This window comes from Cottoperca gobio, unplaced genomic scaffold (assembly GCF_900634415.1).
Source record: "Cottoperca gobio unplaced genomic scaffold, fCotGob3.1 fCotGob3_331arrow_ctg1, whole genome shotgun sequence".
Classification (NCBI taxonomy): domain Eukaryota; kingdom Metazoa; phylum Chordata; class Actinopteri; order Perciformes; family Bovichtidae; genus Cottoperca; species Cottoperca gobio.
The window spans coordinates 67,501-82,353 of NW_021166937.1; the positions used below are offsets into that span (position 1 = coordinate 67,501).

A 14,853-nucleotide genomic window follows, 5' to 3' on the forward strand; every position below is an offset into this window, starting at 1 on the left:
CATTACACATGTCTCTGTCTCACTACATATACAACACAGGACTGATGACACCATGACAGGAGAGAGGAAACGTTACCTTCAGGGACATTACACATGTTTCTGTCTCACTACATATACAACACAGGACTGATGACACCATGACAGGAGAGAGAGGAAACGTTACCTTCAGGGACATTACACATTTCTCTGTGTCACTACATATACAACACAGGACTGATGACACCATGACAGGAGAGAGAGGAAACGTTACCTTCAGGGACATTACACATGTCTCTGTCTCACTACATATACAACACAGGACTGATGACACCATGACAGGAGAGAGAGAGGAAACGTTACCTTCAGGGACATTACACATTTCTCTGTGTCACTACATATACAACACAGGACTGATGACACCATGACAGGAGAGAGGAAACGTTACCTTCAGGAACATTACACATGTCTCTGTCTCACTACATATACAACACAGGACTGATGACACCATGACAGGAGAGAGAGGAAACGTTACCTTCAGGGACATTACACATGTCTATGTCTCACTACATATACAACACAGGACTGATGACACCATGACAGGAGAGAGAGGAAACGTTACCTTCAGGGACATTACACATTTCTCTGTCTCACTACATATACAACACAGGACTGATGACACCATGACAGGTGAGAGAGGAAACGTTACCTTCAGGAACATTACACATTTCTCTGTCTCACTACATATACAACACAGGACTGATGACACCATGACAGGAGAGAGAGGAAACGTTACCTTCAGGGACATTACACATGTCTCTGTGTCACTACATATACAACACAGGACTGATGACACCATGACAGGAGAGAGGAAACGTTACCTTCAGGGACATTACACATGTCTCTGTCTCACTACATATACAACACAGGACTGATGACACCATGACAGGAGAGAGAGGAAACGTTACCTTCAGGGACATTACACATGTCTCTGTCTCACTACATATACAACACAGGACTGATGACACCATGACAGGAGAGAGAGGAAACGTTACCTTCAGGGACATTACACATGTCTCTGTGTCACTACATATACAACACAGGACTGATGACACCATGACAGGAGAGAGGAAACATTACCTTCAGGAACATTACACATGTCTCTGTGTCACTACATATACAACACAGGACTGATGACACCATGACAGGAGAGGAAATGTTACATACTTGTTTACCTGTTTCTGATTGATCTGCTCCTCCAGGTGATACAGCTTGTTCTCCTCTGCTGCACATTTCTGTTGTGCTTCCTCAAGCAGCCTCCTCTGGTGATCCTCCGATCTGAGGAGCTCTTCCTCACGCTGCAGGGTGGAGAGGAAGGGAACATTATGCAGATATGCAAACTTGTATATTACACAAAAGATGCTGCGTTAAAAGGGTAAAATGACTGAATATTCAAATTGCAATATTACTTTAACATTAAAAATGAGATGCAAAGAATATGTTCTCGAAGATATTGCAGTTCAGAGTTCAAATAATAAACAGTATTCTCAGTAGGTTCCTCTGAATATATTGCTTACACGGTTGTTGAAATCCTTTTTGACTGTAGTGAAAAAGAACCTCTTGTGGAACAGAACGTGTGGCAGCATTGCTGCACCTTCACACAGAATATTGATCCCACCTGCAGTGTGTAAACTGAACTCTACTTTACCTTCTGCGTCTCAGAAACCTTCTCTTGCAGCATCATTAAGTGCTGTTTGCGCTGCACAGCTGTGGTGTTCATAACATCCAAACGAGACAGAACAGAGGCAAGTCTGAAAAAAATACAAAAGTTATTTTACACCAGTGTGTCAAGATATAATTCAGAACTGTACAGTTTAATGTAATCTAATTAAACAGCTCTTAGGTTTCTACGTTTGATTCAGTTGCAACTGCGTCAGATATTGTTCAGGATGTAGTTTGTGTTGCATGATCACGTCCTAATATTTCTCTGTGTCTTGTAGGTGCAGTGCAGCAGAACATCCAATAATGGAGACACATTTCTACCCAACTACCAGTCCAAGAACAACTACCTGTTGGCTCGGCTCTGCTGTTGCTCGTGCATCTGGTTGCAGAGGAAACCAAAGTGGCCAATTAACTCCATATAAGTCTGAGGGCTGAAAGGCTGAGTGCCGAGAAGCACAGAAGCATACTGACATGCAGATCCATGGATTCCTGCCATCGCCACAGAAAGGCCGTCTCTCTCCGCTAAATAAAAAGGACATGTGTTAGTCTGGTGTGTGGCATAGTGAGTACAGACTAACTCTGGTGTGTCACTCACTTTTGTGGGTACTGGTTTTGAGGTGTTGAGCAGCAACTTCCACTAAAGACTGTTTGGACCAAGGCTGGTAAAGTTCCACACAGCAGCTCAGGCTCAGGGCTTTGGTCAGTTGTGCCTTGATCACAAAGGAGAACATTTACATTGGAAATGTAATTAATACTTGATGGCACAACCTGCCAAGAGACCCCGGATACCACGTCAGAGTCCACATTCAAGACAGTGTTACTCAACACAGGGCTACAAGTGTTAGTCTACCAAGTCCTGTAAACAAGCTGAGCAATAGTGTTTGATTCAATTCAGATCTCTTCTTAGTTGAGAGGGTGTGATTTACATTTCTTCACTGTCAGGGTTTTGGGTAACTTTGGAAAAAGTAAAGAAGTGAAAATGTAGGGGAGGGTTTACGTGTCGTGTTATTTTAAATGTTACGTGGTTATGGACTCGTGTGTCTGAAGTGAAGTTAAATTGAGTTGGATAGACCTCAATGACAAAGAGTCCTGCGCCCTCATCAACACTTCTGTAAGTATGACAAGTAAAAGGGCGTTTAAATATGTGCGTCTGGGCTGATTTCTCATGTATTTGTATTGAATTCAGGTACAAAGGTTCAATACCAGGTGTTGAAATTCAAAGTAAATAGTGATTTACATTCCATCCAGGTTCCTCCCTGATGTCCGTCATCGTGAAGGGAAGCAGCAGCAACACGTGCACATGTCTGTGGATTTGTCTCGAGTACCTTTGTGAAAAGAAACAGAACAAATGTGATTCACAATTATTTATATTATAATATTTGTACTGTAAGTACTCAGACAACTGTTCTATCAGCCCACTCTTGTACATGATGCTACATCACCATCATCACTACAGTGTAACTGAATGTAGGGATGAATGTCTACAGAACACCACAAGCACATTAGCATCACATAGACACTAAGAAGTCAGTAAATACACTACGACCCTGTTTACACTTAGTCAAAAAATGCATCTCGGCGATCGGCTCACAAGTGTTGGTCGCTAAATGCAAGCGGTGGTCTGGGACGCACTTGACCACATGTCATTTGTAGTGTAAACTCATCCTTTTTCTCCCCCGACAAGGACATGCAACAGGAAGATACGTCCTCAGAGAGATATATAACACACATCTTCAGTGATTTGGTTTGCCTGGAACTCGTCAAGGAAAATACAAAGTCTGTGTTGTTTTGATTTCTTTTTCTTTTCTTTTCCCGCAGACTAGGCACAGGTAGTGCATTAGTACCTCCCGCCGGTTAATAGAAAGGCCAAATTAGGTCTTTGAAAACAGAAATGGTGTACCTGTTTATTTGCATATAGAGCTCCTCCTGGAGACTTGTCAGATCACCAAAGACGCATGTTAGTGCCAGGTGTAAACGGGGCCTACATGTAGTCCCAATCTTTCAGAACACAATTTGTTGTCTCTAAATTTGACCTTAACAATAAGGCGATCTAGCAGGAGGACTCATAGATTACTTACTTCTCACACATCCAACTGTCCATAAGGTATCGTCGTGAGTTCCTCACAGCAGTCACTCTGGAAACCAGATGTCGCAGCTCATCCGTGTAGAGTCCTGGGTATGTTCGGTGAGACATCGCCACCAGCAGTTCCTCTCTGACAGGTTGGCTGATTCCTTCATGGACCAGTATGAGCACATTAACTCCGTCCACTCTGGTTTGATTCCCAGCTTCTTTTAGGATTTCATGCAACTTATTCTCATTACCAGGATGCAGCTCCATCAACTGGTAGCCAGTCACATAGGCAGCTAAACGCACAGTGGTTTTACGGCCTGTGCCTGTGTGTGAGCCAATCAGCACTCCGTGACCTCCAGGTGTGAGCAACAACCTGAGGATGTGCAACAGCTGACGCACCCTCTGTCTGTGGACAATGAATCTGGTTGTAATGTCATTATCAACTTCCTGTCCTTTGTCTTCCTTTTTTCTGTCAACTAGAGCACTCAGCTCTTTTAGTAGTACCTCCAGGTCTCGGTCCTGATAAGAGCTATGTTTAAACTTGTGTTGCTGATTCATTGCGGCCTCAGAGAGCTCCGGACTATATACAAGCGTAGCCAGTATGTCCTCCATGTGCTGAAGAATCTGCGGCTGCAGAGGGTGAGTTTTTAGGCTTGCTTCTTCTGGGCAAATGTTTCCAGACAGAAGGGAAGGTTCAGTCAATGAATGGCCTTTCTTCAGGTCTGACTGGCCGACTGGTTTCGACTCTTGAGGCAGATTTATTGTACCTATTGGCTTACAGGTGCCTGATGTGTGCACGGGTAGTGTGTGAACAGCAAGGCTTGTGCCTGTGGGTGGGTCGTCCAAACCGACAGGCTGGGTTGTATCAACCAATCGTATTCCATAGTGTGTTGTTGCTGTCTTGGCTATGAGTGACACCAGAGTTTTGCTTTCATCCTCTGAGCACAACCTGTCACCGAATGTACGCATGCACTCATGCATCCAGAGATGTGCAATGTTAAGGACTGATGCAGACTCTAGCAGGACTGGAAGAAAGCCTGGTTGTGAAAACTCTTTCTTCTGCATTGTCCCTGTGTTAGGCTGCCACAGACACATCCCCCTGAACACCTTCTGAAGGTCATGGTGGGAAAATATGAAATGGGGCCTCTGCGCCGTAGACTGGAAGAGATCACGCACTGCATGATACAGATGTTTAGTTGCCGTGATGATACAACACGCCATATCCTCACCACTCTGCTTTAGTGGCATTTCTCTGAGCCACATTTTTAGCCGAGGAGAATGGATAGAGAATATAACGTCCAGAGATAGGCTGGGGAGCACAAAGATGGAGAACAGACGCGAGAGCCTGGAGGACATGACTTTACTGAGGTGATTGCCTGAACCGAAGACACAACAGGTAGCCATGTAGCTGATGGTCGCAGCGCTCAATATCTTGAAGTGGTCGGCATCAAATGTTAGAATCTGTCCCATGGAGATACTCTGTCGTAGCGTCTCTAGAGCAGTTGACTTCTTCCCAAAGACATCTATCAACAGGAGCAAATATTAACCTCATAAAGCTTCACACAGTAATATTAGTTCTCCTGAGGTCAATTTTCTTACTCACCACAGGGGGCTTCATGCAAATCATCCACAAAAAGAAGCAGTCCTGGCTGTTTTGTGAAGGGACCCAGAGCATCTTCACAGTTCTTCTTGCAGATGATGGTATTCAGTATGGTGCGCAGGTCTCTGTAGCTCAGGAGTGGACTGGCTGGGAGGCTAATGTGCGGCTTGTTAAAACTCAGCAAAGTTTTGCACAGAGTGGTTTTTCCAGAACCGGGCTCTCCTGCGAGCAACACTGGCTGGTTTGCCTCCAACATGAGGTTCAGGAGATATGCATAGTTCCCATACTACGAGAGTGGATTTAAGATGCTTGTTAGTTAGATGTTTAAACACAGTTCTGATTACATTTATGTACTTTTACTACACAAGAGTATTCAAGACAAACCTTGGGAGGGATGGACTTTGTCAGCAGTGTGTTCTTGGGGCATATCTTGCTGTCGATGTTAAAAAAGTATTCAAACACACTCTCTTCATCAGGAACCACAATTTTGTAACGGCAAGTAAACAGCACTTGACGGGCTAGTGAGTCGAAATGTGGCCAGTGGCTGAAGTGAAGACACAAAACATAAGAAGAAAATTGGTGACTGATATTCATTTTGGCATTTTTTTGTAAAATAAATTAATGATTTCATAGCACTAACATACATATTAAATTTGCATACATAGATGCAAATACAAAATGATCTTACCGGGGATGCAGATGTCCACTAAATCCCCAAATATAAGCCACCAGAAACATGTTCCAGGCCAGCAGGTCTCCTTTAGTGTGGGGACTAGTTCTGCTCAGAGGTATATCTGGTGGGAGAATAAGGGAAATAGTAATCATAAAAGTAAAGTCATTACCTTAACTAGTCTTAATGTTTGAGGTTATATGTTCATGAGTCCTGAATATACCTCTTTTGTTTATTTGTGGTATTGCTTCAGCTTTTTCCACATCCTTCCCAAAATGCTGGAGGAAAGCGCGAAGGATCCGAACAAAAGACGTGATTTCTTGAAGTCCATGAATGACACTTTTAAGAGATTCTCCTTCTTTATAGATTTCAGAGGTTAAAGCACTAAGAGTACTGGAGAAAAGATCTTCAGCCAGATGATTCCACATTTCCAAGGTTCCTTGATCCAGTTTGTGCTCCAAAGAGAGAGCATCCATATCACTCTTCCACACAGCCTTCCACAGATCCATACCTGTGAAATACACGAGGCTGCAACGGGTCACTGTAGAGGGACTCGCATCACGTAGGTCAGTGATCTCCATAAGCAGCTTAACGTGTGATTGGGATGGCAGTGTTTCCCCTGATGACAGGCACAGAAATGGGTCCTCAGGACTGCACATCGTCGTTAAGAAATCTAACCAGCCGGGCTTCCCCACAGGATTCCCATCCATTACCAGCCATTTGTGTATCTTGTTGCAGATTGTAGAACGTGTTGATTCCAGTCGTTCTGAATCCCTCAGCACCTTTCCAAAAGCTCCATCTTGCCATCCTCTCTTTTCACAGAGGCCGCCAAAAAGCTCTTCATGGGACATGGCGTTAGGAAATAAGACCACAGTGTCAACAGAGTTCCAGCTGGCAGCAGAGATCTGTGGCTCAGCCTGTGGGGTATCTCCTTCAATCATATCGTCATTTTCAATCACATATTCCACAGCCTTGGCAGCCAGATGATTGAGTGCTCCAGCTAGAGCACAGTAACAGGTTGTCTTTCCACTACCTGAGGGGCCTATAAGAATAACTGCCTGAGAGGATTTCACAGTCTGGTAGAGTGTAAGAGCTCTGCTAATTAGTTCAGTGTCCGAGTGAAACCGCTTCCTTTGTAATTCTTCTGTAACTGCATCTTTCAGTTGAATCTTTTCTTCTTCCTCGATGTGCTGTTGGTAAAGAGGAAACTGGCATGCTATAGGGAATGTGTCCTTGAAAATGTTGTAGAACTGTGAGGCTTTCTTGTGCTCTGAAAGAACGGGTACGAAGACAGAAAGAATCGCTTTGACAATGGCTGTCTCTTCCATTAATCCCTGTATCATCGACAAATGAGAACTGTGCGACCTGGAAGGCCTTTCAGTGTCTTTTCTATCCTTTTCTTCTCTGGCAGACACATTTTGTGAAGGCGCAGGATCAGTTTGTTCTGCAGCCACTCCTTTAGCCTCATCGGAAATTTCTCGTTGCCTTACAGTTTGTTGTAAGTGTATTTCAGAGCCGGTGAGAATCTTTTGCAAGATGACAAGATAGCAGCTCTGGTCGTCAGTGATGAAATACGGCAGACAGAGGGAGTCCTTGGCCAGGCTGATGAGGGCCACCAGACGTCGACTTAAACACACGGCCTCTGAGAAACCAATGGAAGTCAGCATTACTTCTGCAATGATCCTGTAATCTGGATGGGTTAACGCAATGGGTCTGGTGGCACATCGCAGTCTCTCTGGAACCTCAGATGTGTACCCCTTTGATGAGATGAGGACACATCCATAGCTTAGACTAGCAGAAATGCTTTTCCCTGCAAGTACCATATGGCATTCTGAATCAAGGTTTTGGCAAGCTGTGACCCCGTCAGCAGTCCTGTCCTTTGGCTCCGCATTAGCTCTTTGATTCTTATTCTTTATGAACTCCAAGAAGGATTGGTGGATATCTAATAGATGCTGCCCCAGTGATGACAGGACCCCTTGTGGTAGTAATTCCACAGAGTTCAGCAGAAGCCATGTTCCAGTCTGGAGGGCACCCAACAGCATCCGCTGAACAACACCGGGTCTCATGCTTGGACAACATTGCATATTGACAACCTGTCGTCCCAGTGCTTTTCCTAACTGGGCCACGGTTGCTTTCTTTCCAGACATGCAAGGTCCACTCACAAACCCACATCTGTAGCTTGTCAGAGCCAGGAGAATCCCCAGCATCGCTCGATCTGTGGGTGGAGTATGCACCATCATCCAATCGTCTGGACCAAAATACTCATAATCATATTGGAGTCGATGGCCCAAAACATCCACGCAACATGACGGATCATCATTGCCTTTCACACTCAAATCATCCAAGTTTATATGATACTTCATAAAACTTAGCCACTCAAAAGACGACTCCGGCACACTCTGCACCTCCATGAGTCGAGCCAGCTGCTGTGCATGCTTCATTGTAAGATGCACTAAAGCACGGAGACACATCATCATGTACTTAGAAACCAGAGAATCCCTCTCAGCCCCTGTGACTCCATCCCTTATGAAACAGCCAAGGTTTTTTAGTTTTGCAGAGTTGTATGCCTTTAAGTTGCTCAGCCTCACTGGGCTTGATTCTTGGAAAGCTTGTAGAACAGCCTTGCACCAAACTGCCTCCTGTGCCACCAGCAGACACTGAAGAGGATATTCACACAGAAGATCCAGCACAGGAAGAGCAATCTTCCTCCTTTGGGCAATGTGGAACAGGATGTCATTAACTTCTTCATCACATGCCAAGACTTCACTGGATGGTTCAAGCTTGTTTTGCACAACAGCACATTGTTTCATGAGCTGCACCATGGTCAACTTTACTTGTTTCTCAAAGACAGAAAGCCAAACCAAGGCATTGAGATTTGGTTCCAAAGGAGATGGAAAGATTATGTGCTCCTGGAGGCTGCCGAAAAACCCCAGCACCTTCCTCTGTCTGTGGCTTTGAGCTGTAACCCCACCGCTCTTTACACCTCCTGTATTAGATGGTACTTCACGATCCACTTCGAGCCAACATATCCCTTTAAAGCATTTGCGTACAAAGGTTTGCAGTGTGAGAGGCGTTGGATGAAAGGAGAGAAGTTGTATCACTTCCCTATCACTCAAGAAGCAGAGTCTTGGAAACTGTTCACAGAGCGTCTTCAGGAGATCAACCATCTGGCTGGAAATGGTCTCCATTGTAGAAAGACCATCACTGAGAATCTGGCGAAGGCTTTTACCATGAAATCTGTCATTCGTCTTCTTGGAATGAACAAAGTTCAACACATGAGAGTTACTTGAGACAGAGCGCATCATTTCCTTAAATGTCTCATCAACTGGTCGGAATCGCTCCAGCTATAAAACAAATAGAAAAAATAACATTTATTTGACAACCAAACATCTGTGAGATGCATCAGTTTTATAGTAAAATGTGATGTATGACTTGTGACACAGGGACGTACCAGATCCTCTCTCTGGACACTAAAGGATGTTTCATGGAACATCTTGGTCAGGAAGGCCCACACTTGCTGGTATCTTTGGAATGAATAAAGTAGCTTCCCTATTAATATTCAAAGGGAAAGCAAAAGACAAGACAATGTTCTTACTGTTTCTGCTCTTGGTGGCAATTCTTAAAAGCTCTCTTTTTCTCTGAATATCCAGCTTACCCAGATCTTGCAGTAATTGCAAACAATCTTCCATCTGCAGCCTGAACTCAACACTGTGTGGGGACTTCAACATGGTGGACAGAGCCATCAAATCATTCTCTATCTCAGCAAAGTGTATTTCCAAACCTGAGGCACATGGCACATCCCAGCAATTTGTAAGCAGAATCTTGATTTTACACATCCGTAACATTAGTTTGCTAGCTTATTATTCAGCCTCACCGACGACGGTGAGTCTTGGATCATTACTGGAGTGTTGACGGGCAGTTTGCAGATTTGAAACCGTGCGCTCTGTCTCTGTCTCTGTGACTCCATGTTGTGGCTCACGATGCTGCCAAACAGGCAGAGTGAACCTACTCAGCTGGAAGAGTCTAGCTTTCCATCCCTGTCGCAGCTTCTGGAAGGTTAGCTCCATGTTATACTCTGCTTGTGCATCGCTGCATACCTGACCGTACCATGAGCAAAAGGAACTGTGTTAGTTTGTTGAGTCTGTTTTCACCTGCAAACATTATTTCCTGATTTTAGTAGCGCTGCCATATTAGTCCAGTGTGTACAATGTGTCCTGCTCTCACCTTGGTAATTAGTTTCTGGTCAACTTCAAGTAGTTGAGAGAGCAGTTCAGCAACAGTCACCTTCTTCTCTGGGACATACAGTAGCCCCGTGCCTGTCAGAGGGAATGTCTTTTGATCAGATATGCTGTGGATGCGTGCACCTGTTGCAATATATGGAAAGTGTCTGACCTTGGAAGATGGCTCTCCAGTGTCTATGTTTGAGTGTGGGGCTCTGCAGTCTGGCCATGACTGCAGCTTGAAGGCTGAAGCTTTCCAGGATTCCTAAAGTCTCCTGCAGCACTGCATCGTGGGTAGGTATGATACTTGTTAGAGATACAGTTTGCTCCTTCCACTTCGCAATTTCCCCCTGAGCTTGTGACACCTCCACCTGACGGAAAATAGTTCACAATATTTGTTGGTTTAATTGACATGAACAATCGAGATAATACAAGTACGTTTTAAACAAATGCCTAAATTTCGCTCGGGATGAATAAAGTATCTATCTATCTATCAAATGAACGTCACCATGAATGCAAACAAATGATTGCCTCCTCGCAAAACACATTTTACCATCTCGTCGGTAAGAAAGAGGTTCATTTGTTACCTCAGTGAAAAGCAGCTGTTTCCATTCTTCCATCCATGTTGTGTACACAGCTATAATCTCCCACAACTCTTTACGGGCGTTGACCTTCTGAACTTCTACTGTCAAAATGGTAAAATCCAAAGGAAGTTCTGACGGGAGGCAGGAAAACATGATATTAGGATTGTTGTAAATACATAACATGACAAAGTTTCTTCCATGGTTGTTAAGGTTTTGCACAAGTACAATAGCACAGACGTACACATTCAGAAATAACTTTTTGAAGCCCTGAAATCATTGATATCTATCATTTGTACATCTCACCGTGGAGGTTTTGACTGTCTCTACTAAGTCGTTCCAGCTTTGCATTGAGATTCTGCACGTGGACACACGTGTGGTTCAGTTTGGAGAGCATCTCTTTTGCATTCTGTGCCGGGTCAAGGAAGGGTCCAGATGTAGCTGCAGAGATCGTATCCTGAAGGTCACGGGCCAAGAAGGAGAACATGGAGTCCAAAGCGTTCACCATTGAAGGAAGACGGCAGCACACAATGTGATCTGCTCGCTTCAAGAGGGGAATAAAGGAATCCCACAAGGCCAGCATCTGAATATAGAACACACACACACACACACACACACACACACACACACACACACACACACCTCTAATGTACAACTCTCATGTGTAACTCTAATGTGGTTATTTTCACTTTGATGCAAATAAACCTTTTCTTCCAAAGTCGCTTCCTGTTCAGTCATTTTCCTGAAGTTGAAGGAAACAACGTCCTGCAGCGAGCGGATGTACTGCAAACGTTTCTGCACGTCAGCCAACATTTCCACAGACTTCCTCATCTGCAAACACAGATTTAGCAGCTTTATCAATTGTATATAACATAACAAACAATGTGAAATTGTGATACTGCGTCGATATTTCCTTATACGCATCATTTGAAGGTGAAAAAGTTATACAGGTGTGTAACTGGGGAGTTTCAGGTCCCTCAGGCCTTTAAATAACAGGCTGTTTGTTGCTTTTGGAATCAGAAATCATGATCATTTCTGATCTCAGGTGGAAAAGATCTTTTGTTACAGAGTGTGTTATTCCCTCCAGCTCCTACAGGAGGGGGTTAGCTGACATCACATCAGAAACACTCTCATCACCACAAACGTTCCCTGGAGTCACTGATGCAGTCACACACGTGCACCAGTGTTCCTTCACAATACAGCAGAAAGACCTCGATGCACTTTGCATTCATTGTTGGATAACGGACTCTAAATTCAGAACCGAGCCTTTGGGTTAATAATTAAATGAAAGTGAGGATGTGAATCTTCCATCTGCCCTGTAAAGGTCAAACTGGGGAACGATTGTCTTCTAATGACATCTTTTACCCTTTGGGCTGTTTTGTGTCTTTTGCATGAGCAGTAATCTATTCCTCTTTACATTAAATGCTTTTCTTCTTCAAGTTTAAAGAGAGTTTACCATCACAGCGTATTTTGAGAGGTTGTGTAAGTCTCTGGGTTGTGTCTTGAGCTGAGCAGAAGTCGTCTCCAGGTCTGATGTGATGCTTTCAGTGTGCAGCTGTATCTGCTCCACCAGCTGCTCTCCCACTTCCTCCTCAATGAGCCTCAGCTGCTGCACTTCAAAACAGAAGGTGAAGAGTATGAGAGCATTCAGCATGAAGAGGATTCCTCAACAAACTGACCGACTGTTTACTCTTTTACGTTTCTTCTTTAGTTTGTTCCTCAGAAAAGTCTGTTTAAGATTCCTGACGTGTTCTTATCATGATGAAGCTAATTGTCCTCGTAGATTAAGAGCGTGTGACAGTTGAAGCTAATTGTCCTCGTAGATTAAGAGCGTGTGACAGTTGAAGCTAATTGTCCTCGTAGATTAAGAGCGTGTGACAGTTGAAGCTAATTGTCCTCGTAGATTAAGAGCGTGTGACAGTTGAAGCTAATTGTCCTCGTAGATTAAGAGCGTGCGACAGTTGAAGCTAATTGTCCTCGTAGATTAAGAGCGTGCGACAGTTGAAGCTAATTGTCCTCGTAGATTAAGAGCGTGTGACAGTTGAAGCTAATTGTCCTCGTAGATTAAGAGCGTGCAACAGTTGAAGCTAATTGTCCTCGTAGATTAAGAGCGTGTGACAGTTGAAGCTAATTGTCCTCGTAGATTAAGAGCGTGTGACAGTTGAAGCTAATTGTCCTCGTAGATTAAGAGCGTGTGACAGTTGAAGCTAATTGTCCTCGTAGATTAAGAGCGTGCGACAGTTGAAGCTAATTGTCCTCGTAGATTAAGAGCGTGTGACAGTTGAAGCTAATTGTCCTCGTAGATTAAGAGCGTGTGACAGTTGAAGCTAATTGTCCTCGTAGATTAAGAGCGTGCGACAGTTGAAGCTAATTGTCCTCGTAGATTAAGAGCGTGCGACAGTTGAAGCTAATTGTTCTAGTAGATTAAGAGCGTGCGACAGTTGAAGCTAATTGTCCTCGTAGATTAAGAGCGTGTGACAGTTGAAGCTAATTGTCCTCGTAGATTAAGAGCGTAGGACAGTTTAAGATAATTGTCCTCGTAGATTAAGAGCGTGTGGTAGTTGAAGCTAATTGTCTTCGTAGATTATGAGCGTGCGGCAGTTGAAGCTAATTGTCCTCGTAGATTAAGAGCGTGCGGCAGTTGAAGCTAATTGTCCTCGTAGATTAAGAGCGTGTGACAGTTGAAGCTAATTGTCCTCTTAGATTAAGAGCGTGTGACAGTTGAAGCTAATTGTCCTCGTAGATTAAGAGCGTGTGACAGTTGAAGCTAATTGTCCTCGTAGATTAAGAGCGTGCGACAGTTGAAGCTAATTGTCCTCGTAGATTAAGAGCGTGTGACAGTTGAAGCTAATTGTCCTCGTAGATTAAGAGCGTGTGACAGTTGAAGCTAATTGTCCTCGTAGATTAAGAGCGTGCGGCAGTTGAAGCTAATTGTCCTCGTAGATTAAGAGCGTGCGACAGTTGAAGCTAATTGTCCTCGTAGATTAAGAGCGTGCGGCAGTTGAAGCTAATTGTCCTCGTAGATTAAGAGCGTGTGACAGTTGAAGCTAATTGTCCTCGTAGATTAAGAGCGTGTGACAGTTGAAGCTAATTGTCCTCGTAGATTAAGAGCGTGTGACAGTTGAAGCTAATTGTCCTCGTAGATTAAGAGCGTGCGGCAGTTGAAGCTAATTGTCCTCGTAGATTAAGAGCGTGTGACAGTTGAAGCTAATTGTCCACGTACATTAAATTGATTTTAATTAGCTGGTAAACGCTGTGATCTAAAGGTTCAAGAGACCGCAGTCTACAGAGGAAGGAGCACCGGGTCAAGTGGAGGTGCTTTAGCATGTTTTTGTTTCTATTCATTTCATTTAAAATTGTGTTTAAATGTCCTTTTATAACCAGTTTCTTTTGCACTTTGTTTTGATGCTTTTAAAGTTTTTGGAAACTGAACTATATTGTTGTTGAAATGTGTTTCTGCAGGAAGTGATATAAAAGAAAAGAAAGATTTATGGGATGCTGTAACTCGTACACTGTTAAAATATTAGTGCGTTTTTTAGCTTTGTAAAATAATAAAACAATATATTTAAAATATTATAATAATGAAAATATTATTGTAATTGAAATCCTTTATTATACAACTGTAGAATAAAATGCTAATTATTTTGTAACCAGTCAAATACGCGTTCTCTTGCAAAGAGCAGCTGGTGAATGAGGCCCAAAGTTTAGTACTTTAGAGAAGACATACCTAAACGTCCCTTCAGGCAGGAGCACTGGACGATGAGCAGATGGTTGGAGGTGGACACTGATGACGGGACGGTGGAGAGGCTTTGGGTCCAGCGGTGTATCTTCTTCATGTGCTGCTCATACAGGGACGCAGGCTGACCCTTCATGGAGTCCAGAGAGGCTCCGCTCCATCGGCTAATGAACAGATGGACGTCCACCAACCACGAGAAGCTCTCACACAGTTGCTGGATTTCTAGTTCAGCTTCCTGTCCACAGAACAGTGAGAATTACACACGAGCAGCTGTACA

At 43.7% G+C, this 14,853-nt stretch overlaps 2 protein-coding genes across 2 annotated transcripts in view; both read right to left on the reverse strand.

Annotated features, from left to right (window-relative positions):
* The window catches only part of LOC115005608 (extracellular serine/threonine protein kinase FAM20C-like), a 43,290-nt gene that overhangs the window by 11,861 nt on the left and 16,576 nt on the right, over nucleotides 1–14,853 (reverse strand). The gene's annotated exons all lie outside the window — the stretch shown is intronic.
* Nucleotides 1–14,853, reverse strand: part of dnhd1 (dynein heavy chain domain 1) — a 30,035-nt gene that overhangs the window by 9,830 nt on the left and 5,352 nt on the right. Inside the window, 20 exon segments of the mRNA XM_029427513.1 lie at nucleotides 1,212–1,334; nucleotides 1,685–1,787; nucleotides 2,046–2,211; nucleotides 2,273–2,408; nucleotides 2,936–3,023; nucleotides 3,777–5,292; nucleotides 5,373–5,655; nucleotides 5,754–5,913; nucleotides 6,058–6,163; nucleotides 6,263–9,383; nucleotides 9,491–9,588; nucleotides 9,695–9,820; nucleotides 9,914–10,136; nucleotides 10,264–10,355; nucleotides 10,432–10,630; nucleotides 10,847–10,974; nucleotides 11,147–11,423; nucleotides 11,546–11,671; nucleotides 12,297–12,454; nucleotides 14,568–14,811. Coding sequence (XP_029283373.1) covers nucleotides 1,212–1,334; nucleotides 1,685–1,787; nucleotides 2,046–2,211; nucleotides 2,273–2,408; nucleotides 2,936–3,023; nucleotides 3,777–5,292; nucleotides 5,373–5,655; nucleotides 5,754–5,913; nucleotides 6,058–6,163; nucleotides 6,263–9,383; nucleotides 9,491–9,588; nucleotides 9,695–9,820; nucleotides 9,914–10,136; nucleotides 10,264–10,355; nucleotides 10,432–10,630; nucleotides 10,847–10,974; nucleotides 11,147–11,423; nucleotides 11,546–11,671; nucleotides 12,297–12,454; nucleotides 14,568–14,811 — 7,473 coding nt within the window.